This window comes from Chiloscyllium plagiosum, chromosome 15, assembly GCF_004010195.1.
Source record: "Chiloscyllium plagiosum isolate BGI_BamShark_2017 chromosome 15, ASM401019v2, whole genome shotgun sequence".
Taxonomy (NCBI): Eukaryota; Metazoa; Chordata; class Chondrichthyes; order Orectolobiformes; family Hemiscylliidae; genus Chiloscyllium; species Chiloscyllium plagiosum.
The window spans coordinates 66,391,978-66,402,827 of NC_057724.1; the positions used below are offsets into that span (position 1 = coordinate 66,391,978).

Sequence of the window (10,850 nt, forward strand, 5' to 3'; positions counted from 1 at the left end):
TTCCCGACCTCTCCGCCCCCACCCCCTCGCCGGTCTATCACCCTCACCTTAACCTCCTTCCACCTATCGCATTCCCAACGCCCCTACCCCAAGCCCCTCCTCCCTACCTTTTATCTTAGCCTGCTTGGCACACCCTCCTTATTCCTGAAGAAGGGCTTATGCCCGAAACGTCGATTCTCCTTCTCCTTTGATGCTGCCTGACCTGCTGCGCTTTTCCACCATCACATTTTAAACTTCTAAACTCAGTCTGACACCACACTAAAATAATACATGGAGCTGTATGAAGGGTCTGCTCTACATCTGAACCAGGTTTTGAGGTTACAGTACCCTCAGGTTTTTATTTATTGATGGGATGTGGGCATTGCTTATTGGGTCAGCATTTATTGCCCATCCCTAATTATCCTGGAACTGTGTGGTTTCCTAGGCCATCAGGGTGGTAAAGGTGGTGTTTGGCATGCTTGCCTTCATTGGTCAGTGCACTGAGTACAGGAGTTGGGATGTCATGTTTGGCTGGACAGGATGTTTGTTAGGTCACTTTTGGAATACAGTGTGCAATTCTGGTCTCCCTGCTATATGAAGGATGTCGTTAAATTGAAAACATTCAGAAAAGATTTATAAGAACTTTGCCGACGATTAGAGAGTTTGAGCTATAGGGAGAGGCTAAACAGGCTGGGGCATTTTTCCCTGGAGACTATGGGGTGACCTTATAGAGGTTTATAAAATCATGGCGGCGCATGGCTAAGGTTTTTATACCAGGCTAGGGGAGACCAAAACTAGAGGGCTTAGGTTTAAGATGAGAGGGGAAAGATTTAAAAGGGACCTGTGGGGTAACTTTTTCATGCAGAGAGTGGTGTGTGTATGGAACGAGCTGTCAGAGGAGATGTTGCAACATTTAAAAAGCATCTGGATGGCTTCATGATTAGGAAGGGTTTAGAGGCACATAGGTTAAATGCTGGCAAATGGTACTAGATCAGTTTAGGATATCTGGTCAGCAAGGATGGGTTGGATCGTTTCTGTATAAACCTGACTCTGTTGTTAGGTTCTTTTCCTGAGGTTTCTCACATGAGATGCAATTCGCACACACCAACTTCTGCAAATAGTTAAAGTTTATTAAAGCCTGTACAAGGTAGATGACCCCTTTGACCCTCTTCGTAGGCATGCGAAGTCAAGTCAAAGTGAGGCCCCGAACAAAGGAAATACATCCCCTTTATAGAGGTCAGTTGGCAATGCTTACGGATACTCCGGCCACTCCCCCACAGTCACAAGCCACTCAAGACAACTCCCAGCCTCACAGTCACTTGTTACCCCAGGGACAGTGGTAGAATGAGATCATCCTCTGAGATAATGCATATGTTAATGCCCTAATCCTGGGGAATCGATGCAGACAATTTCCTGACTCGCTGATTCCCCAAGACAATGCAGGTGCGATGAACCTAGCTTCAGGGGATGGCTAGAAAGCTATTCTGAATGGAAGAGATTGAATGATAATTTAATTTGATAATAGTAGGGGAGTAGCAGCAAATGCCTGTCTAATTGGGGTGTGGGTGATTTGCATTCTTGCATGAATGTTGTCTCCACCCACTTCCAAAATGTTCACTCCGTGCAGTTTAACTCTTTAATATTACATCAATGTCCAGAGAGATATTCCTAGTTAATCTTTTAACATTACACTGTGGTGGGGTTGTTGGTATCCTACCTATGAGTGGAAGACATCCATTTACAAAGTTTAAACAATCCTGTTTAATTTGATAAAAGGTGATTCACAGCATAGAACATAACATTTGCCCACTGGTCCATGTAGATATTATGGTGGACATAACTCATTAGAATGGGAAGAGGTTTATTTGCATATCCCTTTATATGTAGTCTGTTTGGGAAATTCCTAAATAGCCTTATTAAAGAATACGAAAAAGTGTCATCCATGCCACAATCCTCACTTCCTCATTGGCCGTGCAGGTGAGTTAGCACTATGCAGCTTTTATGTCTTTAGTCTTTTAGATCAGCAATGACAACCATATAACCTCGATCTGTCTCTGTCTCACTTCCCTCTGTTGTAGCAAGTTCCTGATCTATGCCTGCCTGCTACTGTTCTCTGTTTTGCTTTCTCTGCGCCTGGATGGGATTATCCAGTGGAGTTATTGGGCTGTCTTTACACCTGTCTGGCTATGGAAACTCATGGTCATCATTGGAGCTTCAGTGGGAACAGGAGTGTGGGCACGGAATCCGCAGTACAGGTGAGCAGTGACTGAAAGTGTGACGTCAAGTATGTATGCCACCCAAAACTTAGCAAGGCAGCTTGAAGGTTTAATTTGAAAAATGCCGAACAAAGAAGCATCCAGGACAGTGCACAGCCTGTAGGCAGCTAGTGGATCATAGGAAATAGGAATAGCCCGCCCACCCTGCCAATCAACTGGCCATGACAAATGTTCTACCTCAATGCCATTTTTCCGCACCCTTCCTATATGCCCTTTGTCAACTTTGCTATTTAGGAATCTATTGCCTCTGTCTTGAATATACTCAACGACTGAGCTCCACAGCCTTTCTGGAGCAGACGTGGCAGCACGGTGGCTCAGTGGTTAGGACTGCTGCCTCGCAGCGCCAGGGACCTGGGTTCAATTGACCGACTGCATGCAGTTTGCACATTCTCCCCATGTCTGCGTAGGTTTCTTCTGAGTGCTCCGGATTCCTCCTACCATCCAAAGATGTACAGGTCAGCTGAATCGGCCGTGCTAAAGTGCCGATAGTGTTGGACACATTAGTCAGGGGTAAATAGAGAGTAGGGGAATGGGTCTGGCTGGATTATTCTTCGGAGGGTCATTGTGGATCTGTTGGGCCGAAAGGGCCTGTTTCCACACTGTAGGGAATCTAATCTAAATTCACTATCCTGTGAATAACGGAGGTCCGAAATGGCCTGCGTCGTTTTTGAGATGGTGTCCTCTGGTTCAAATCTTGGGATATGATGGGAAATCAACATGGTAACAATTAATTTGTTACATTGTTATCACCTGAATTCCAAATTCAGAATATTCCTTTGTGTCAAGAAGTGAATTTATCAATGGATGCTCCTTTTCAAACTATCGGGCTCATTTATATTCTGTGAGAGGAAGTGTCAGTTAGTTAATAGTTCTGTCTGTTATTATCTGATGTTCTGAAACCTAGTGGAACTAAGGAACAGGTGAGGGTTACATCTTAATTCAAGGATAATTAGGTGAGAACTTGGTGTAGAAACATGGTGAGTAAGTTGGTGAATTAAAAATCAAACTTCCTTGAAGAGATTAATATATGACTGGTCTGTTCCCTACCTCTGGGCCAGAATGCCCTGATCTGAGTCTGCCAGAATGCCCTGCTCTAGAGATGCTTCATAACCTTTCTGATCAGGTTATTTCAACGGATCTATGACTCGACTCTGTGTCGCATTTTAACCTCTTCTATTTAACATTGTATATCACCTGAGATGATTAAGGACACTATATATAAGTAGGTTATATGAGAAGGTTATTGTTGAGCATTGAATGACATAGCACAGATAGAAGCCACTTGATCCATCATGCCTATCTCAGTTCTTAGAAACAGCAATCCAGTTAGCTCCATTTTCCTGCATTTAAAGTAAATTAAAAGCACTACAACAGTCCATACTCTTCTTTGATTGAATCTCTGTTAATTTGAATCCATTAATAAGTCTGCTGTAAAGTTGCAGGTTGTTTTTTTCTTTTATCTTTACTTCTCTTTCAATACAGGGCTGAAGGAGAAACCTGTGTGGAATTTAAAGCAATGCTGATAGCTGTGGGAATCCACCTTTTGTTGTTGATGTTTGAAGTTCTGGTGTGTGACCGGATTGAACGAGGCACTCACTTCTGGCTCCTTGTCTTCATGCCTCTGTTCTTTGTATCTCCGGTGTCAGTAGCTGCTTGTGTATGGGGATTTCGACATGATCGGTCTTTGGAGGTAAGATATCCTTGCTAGAGATCGTTGTTGGTTGGGCAAATCTTGTATTTGATATGTTAGCTCCTTAAAACCTCGTTCTTCAACCAACTTCTGGTAATCAGCGCTGATACCTCCTTATGCATCAAACTATTATTTGATAATAGTTCCTGCACAGCAAATTCTACTTCAGAGATGCTATAAAAATGGAAATTGTTGTTAAGAAATGATACACAATAGCGCGGACGCGCCTTTCTGCAGAATACCGGTAATTCTGCAGAATTAATCAAAACAGCCAATGCAACTCAAACCTGGTTAGTAGAATTCAAAACAAGATAGCAGAAAGTGCTGGAGGAACTCAGCAGGTGTGGCAGCATCTGTGAATAGATAAAAGGAGATAACATTTCCAGCCTGATGTGACTCTTCTTTGAAAGGCTGTTCTGTTCTGAAGATGTATCATATCAAATGTGAAACATTAACTTTGTTTCTGGCTCCAGGGATGCTGTCAGACCTGTTGAGTTTCCCCAGCATTTTCTGATTTTATTTCAGTCTCCAGCATCCACAATACTTTGCTTTTATTTGAGTGGAATTAAAACCTTGTTTTGGCTATCACACATCAATTATTGCAGATATAAACAAAAAAAAACAAAGCATCGCAGATGCTGAAAATCTGAAACAAAAGCAGAAAGAGCTGGAGAAACTTTTCAGCATGTTTGGCAGCATAGAATCATATAATACAAAAGGAGGCTCTATTGCGTCTATACCGGCTCCTAAAAGTTACCTAACTCATCCCGTTTTGCAGCATATCTCCTCCAAATCCATCACTTCCAAATATTTATTCAGCTGTACTTTGAAACTTCCTATGGAATCCACCTCCACCAGTCTCCCAGGTAGTGCATTCCAAATCCTAACAACACTTTGAGTAAAGAGGTTTCTCCTCATCTCACTCCTACCTGTCTCGCTGATAATCTTGAAATTGTGTCCCTTAGTTACTGTCATACCAACTAGTGGAAACAGAATATCTTTATTTACTCGCAAAATTGAGCATAATTTTGAACTCCTCATTTAGGTCACCTCTTAGTCTTCTGTGTTCCAACGAGAATAAGCCTAATTTATTTCCTTATGTCTAAGATCCCATATTCCTGGTGTCATTCCAGTAAATCTACTTTGAACTCTCTCCAGGGCTTTAATATCCTTCCTTAACTAAGGTACCCAGACTAAAGATTATACTCCAAATGTGGTCTGACCAATGATTTGTAGAGGTATAGCATCACTTCCTTGCTTTATATTCTATGCTTCTGTTCATAAACTCAAGGATCCTGTAAGCCTCCTTAACAGCTGTTTCAACCTCCCTGACCACTGTCAGAGAATTGTATACTTGAACGCCAAGGTCTCTCTGCTTCTGTGCTCTCCTCATAGTTGTACCATTGAGTTTGTATTGTCATTCTGTGTTTCTTCTAACAAAATGGCGCACATTTCTCTGCATTGAAATTCATCTGACAACTCAGCTGAGTTCTGAAGGAGAGTTCTGGATCCGAAATGTTGACTCTGCTTTCTGTCTGTAGATGCTGCCGGACCTGAGTTTCTGCAGCTTTTTCTGTTTTCATTTCAGGTATAAAGATCTGATGTAATGGATTAAACTATTTTAAATTTATATTTTTATCTTATTGCTAATATTACAAATAAATGTTGATGTACGTACTTTTAACAATATTAAAATGTTGTATGAATACCTTGAGTAACATTTTGTTACATTTCCCTTTTTTTTACTCTGTTCATCAGTTAGAAATCCTGTGCTCTGTGAACATTCTTCAGTTCATATTCATTGCTCTAAGACTGGATGACATCATCAAGTGGCCTTGGCTGGTAACTTTTCTTCCACTGATTGCTTAGCATTTCTTTTGTGTGCTGGTAAAGAGTAGAGGGGCATAAGTTGAGGCAAAATGGGAGATGTTTTCCCGCAGCCAGTAATAGAAATTTGGAATTTTATCCTGGATGTGCGAGTCAATTTAAAAACTTTCAGTAACGAGATCATTAGTTTGTTAGGCAATTATTATGGTATATAGAGCTAAGGCAGATAAATATTATTTGAGATACAGATCAGCATGGAAGGCTGAATGGTCATCTCCTGTTCTAATGTTCTCTTTCGTCTCGGAGATATTTCAATGCATTTTAAAGGTCAAAATTGACTCTGATTTCAGGCTTCTCTTCCATGGTCTGTTACTAGCTTTGAATACTGTGTAGAACGGTCTGTTAAGATGGACATGACCTGCCTGTAGAAATGTCCACCAAAGGGTTTCAGTCCACATTCTGAGTTAGACTTGAGACTTACCTCCTTGCTCCACCCCTGTGACAGGAAGGCAATGACAAACACCACTGACAAAAACTGCTCTGGAGACAGTGAAGATGAACCATCAGTAGACAGTGAGTCAAGGAAAATAAAAAAAATGCAGATGCTGTAAAGAGAAATTGCTGGGAAAGCTCAGCAGTTCTGGCAGCATCTGTGGACAGAAATCAGAGTTAATGTTTCGGGCCAAGTGACCCTTCCCCAGAACTGTTGGAAGCTAGGAAAGTGTCGGTTTGTATGGGGAAGATGTGGGGGGAGAAGAAGGAGTAGGAGAGAGTGTGGTAAGGACTAAATGACAGATGGAGATAACGCCCAAAGAGAGAGAAGAGCAGTTGGGCTCTATGCCCACCTGTTGTTAACTCCTTACCTCCTCCCCCACGCTAAGACTCAATATCGAGTTCAATAACTTTTGGGCTTGAGCTCTCCCAAGCTTGACCTCTTCCAACCCTCGCACAACAGTTTTGTTAACACATAGTCAGCCATTAGACCCACTGCCATCACCACCCCCATCCAATGCGCCTTTTGCATGTAAACCAACATTTTCCTAGCTACCATCAGTTTGGGGGAAGTGCGACTCAACCTGAAATGTTAACTCTGATTTTTCTCTACAGATGCTGCCAGACCTGTTGATCTTTTCCAGCAATGAGTCAAGGAACCTGCCTTTAAAAGAAATGGAATCCAATTGGTTCAATTTGAGCAGGATATAGATACAACTGGCAGTTCATATATTTTTCACTCTCACTGCTCACTAGCATAGGAATACATTTTAGTAAACTGCATCAGAAAGCTCTACATCTCTTTTAACATTATATACCGGGTTCAGGAAGGTTTATTCTGCTGGGTGTTAAAAGGCATGCAGATAAGTCACTTGGCCGCTTTAGGAAGCAAAACATTATGCATTATCTGTGATAAGCAGATTATAAGAGACATGAAGTGGGTTGAGCTGTTTTTGATGTTCTGTGCATTGTATTTCAATATTAGTTACTGTTGTTAAATCTTCAACATGTCAAGAGGCTCAGAGTAACTGAATATTATCATAGGTAGAACACATCAGTGAAATGAAAAACGTGTACATTTAGGAACATTCATTTTAAAAACAGTATAATTTCTTCAGCCAGATATTGCTGATTTTCTTTTGTAGGTGGTCTGTGTTCCTTTGTGGATCCTGATGTCATTTCTCTGCCTTGTTGTGCTCTACTACATTGTGTGGTCGGTACTTTTCTTGCGGTCTATGGATGTGATAGCTGAACAAAGACGGACCCATGTTACAATGGCTATCAGTTGGATGACCATTGTTGTTCCGCTTTTGACCTTCGAGGTATGCAACTTGCTTTGGCAGTGGGGTCAGTGCATTCTTCAGTTACTCGAGCGTTACTGCAGTTAGTGTTTGGTTGATCTGACTTTGATTGCTGAAGATATATTGATGCTTAGTGGACAGTTTCATTCATTTAGGGAATTTCCAGGTTTAAGTTTTACTTTGTCATTATGCTTGATTGATCAAGCACAAAAAGCCTTTGACAAGTATTGTGTTTTTACAAGCCAGCCTTGAAATGCAATGATCAGTAGCAATCTGGAAGCCACAGGGAGAAGACTGTTGAGTCATGAAACCTTAGTTCAGGTCTCTTTCTCCCCTCGCTGACTTTGGTTTTATCATTTTCTACCCTAAGACGCTGTCACCACTTCATAGTGTTCATAAGGTAATGCACAAAATCAGCCTGGGGTTGATGTCCTTTTCACTACTACTCCAAATAACCCAATGAATATTCTTCTCAAGCTAGCTGGCGAACTTAATATTCGACTAGAGGATGTTCAAGTATCAGTTGGGCTTGAATTCAAAAGTATTTTTGGCGTGCATGCCACCCTGGCACAAGACTGTCCAAATCAGACGGCTGAGACAGTCACCCTTGTGTGGTTTCTCTTTGCCCCAGACGGAGTGTCAAATCTCTCCCTATAGGTATTTATAGTTTTGGTTTTTCTCCCTAGATTCTTTTGGTTCACAAACTGGATGGCCACAATAATTTTTCTTATATACCAATTTTCATCCCTCTCTGGCTCTCTCTGATAACATTAATGGCAACCACATTTGGACAGAAAGGAGGTAATCACTGTAAGTATGAATCATGTGCATTTAACTTTTTACAGTAAATCATTTTGATGTATATTGTCACAATAGTGCAGTGGCTCATTACAGTAATGAGATTGGACTGTGCAAATATAGTGATAGCTATGTCCTGATTAAATATTGTTTGGGACTAGCAATATTCATTACACTTCATTACTGTTCACAACACTTCCTCAGCGTCTAATAAACATCATATTATATTATACTGAATGTATGCGTAGAGAACATCTTGGTTTGAGTGCTAGTTATTAAAGTTTTTAAGAAAAAACACAAGCCCACATTCAATTTTACTCTTGATATTGTTGTTTTCTGCTCACCTGTCCATGTCTTCCGAATGAGCTCCTAGAGGACTATTAGTTGTGATAAATTGTTGATTGGTATCTGTTCCTGTTCCAAGTACGTTACTTATTAGAGTTTGACTTGGTTCTGTCAATGTTATGGCCAAGTTCATTCTCAAAACATTTGCAGCTGAATTGACTAAAAGGAGTAGAACCTGTCAGAAGAGTCTTTCAGAGTCCAATCATTGCAACTATTTCCTCACGTCTGAGTGAGAGCAGAGAGGCGCATCAGGTGGGAATCCCATGGAATCAGGGAGAACACTGGTTTTACACCCTGCCCAGTATAGTATTACCTCACTGAGTTCAAGAGAGAGTAAATGTGGGTGGGGTGGGTATGGTGTAACAGCATTACCCACTGTGAACCTGTTATTTTAAAGAAAGAAAAAGAGGGGGATATGAGGTGAGAATTGTTAGAATAATTTTCTTTCCTACTTAATAGAATTTAACAATGTACAAATAGAATAGAGACTTTGGGGATTTAAGTGTGCGTGAATGAAGTTTAATTTGATTTTGATTTTTTGATTAAGGGAGAAAGGGCACGAGATAGGCATGAAATCCAAATGCTCAGAGATCTAGTGCAAAAAAGTGGGCCGAATTTTACCCTCCTGCACCATAGCAATTCTGTGATGGAGTGTTTTTTGAAATGTAGTTTTGGGGTTGATGAAGCAGCAATGCCACCAATGGGCACTTTAATAATGTTATTAAGTCCTTGCAAGCTGTGCAGATATGGGTAGGGGTTGCAGGGATGAGTGAACTGACCATGGCACTGTGGTACAAAGTACCATTCAAGTAAGAAGAGGAATTCGGAATGTAATAATGGTAGGGGGACACTATAATTAGGGAGATAGATATTGTTCTCTGTGACTGGGAGTGAGATTCCCGAAGGTTGTGTTACCTAGACAGTACCAGGGTTAAGGACATCCCCCTTGGGGCTGGAGAAGAACTTGGAGTAGGAGGGGAGGGGCCAGTTGTCATCATTTGCATTTGTACCAATAGCATTGATAGGACTATAGAGGAGATCCTGCTGAACAATTGGGCTCAATTAAAAAGTAGAACCTCCAAGGTAATAATGCTATACATCTCTATGACTTTATGATACCTGAGCCATGGGTAAACTGGCATGAGATAAATAAAATCAAGGGGTTAAGTGCATGGCTTAATGATTGCTGTGGGTGGGATGGATTTCGGTTTGTGGAGTACTGGCATCAGTACTGGGGTAAAAGACATCTAATGGAATGGGCTTCACTTGAACCATGCTGGGACCACTGTCCTGGTGAACCTAATAACTATGGTTGTGGAGAGGGCTTCAAACTAATTGATAGGGGTTGATATTTAGGATGTTCAAAACACGTAGCAGCATTGAAGGGCAGCTATTTGGATAACAATATCCAGAATGGGGCAGGATGGACAGAGTGTACAAAGATAGAAAAACAGTGGAAATTAGGGTAATTAGCATAGTACAATAGCAAGAAATGATTGAGGACCGAATGATGTAGGATGCAGGTAAGAGGTAACAAGGGGAAGAAGGCTTTGTTGTTTTTAATTTATTGACCCCTTAACAAAAGCCAAATGGTAGGACATAGAATAAATCAGGAGATAATGAGGGCATTTGAAAAAGACAGTGCACCAATCTTCAAGTAGATTGAGAAAGTCAAATTGGCAGAGGTATCCACATAGAAGAAGACAGTTTCCTAGAACATTACGTTGTGGATCACACTAGGAATTATGCTGTTTTTGGATCTGGTAATGTGTTTATTGAGGAAGGTTTAATAATCTCATGGAATACAGGGAGAACTAGCCATTTGGATACAGAACAGGCTCAAAGGTAGAAGACAGAGGGTGGTGGTGGAGGGTTGTTTTTCAGACTGGAGGCCTGTGACCAGTGGAGTGCCACAAGGATCGGTGCTGGGCCCTCTACTTTTTGTCATTTACATAAATGATTTGGATGCGAGCATAAGAGGTACAGTTAGTAAGTCCTGAAGAAGGGTTTATGCCTGAAACGTTGTTTCTCCTGTTCCTCTGATGCTGCCTGGCCTGCTGCGCTTTTCCAGCACCACACTTTTCAACAACTGTTACTAAGTTTGCAGATGACACCAAAATTGGAGGTGGACAGCGAAGAGGG

The 10,850-nt window shown here is 41.4% G+C and overlaps 1 protein-coding gene across 2 annotated transcripts in view; it reads left to right on the forward strand.

The window, feature by feature from the left end:
* The window catches only part of tmem185 (transmembrane protein 185), a 21,288-nt gene that overhangs the window by 6,541 nt on the left and 3,897 nt on the right, over window positions 1-10,850 (forward strand). Inside the window, exons 2-6 of one of the 2 annotated variants that reach the window (XM_043705101.1) lie at window positions 2,058-2,234; window positions 3,738-3,945; window positions 5,704-5,787; window positions 7,410-7,586; window positions 8,252-8,375. In XM_043705101.1, coding sequence (XP_043561036.1) covers window positions 2,058-2,234; window positions 3,738-3,945; window positions 5,704-5,787; window positions 7,410-7,586; window positions 8,252-8,375 — 770 coding nt within the window. The remainder of the gene's footprint in view (window positions 1-2,057; window positions 2,235-3,737; window positions 3,946-5,703; window positions 5,788-7,409; window positions 7,587-8,251; window positions 8,376-10,850) is intronic. The other variant, XM_043705102.1, reaches the window with a different exon arrangement.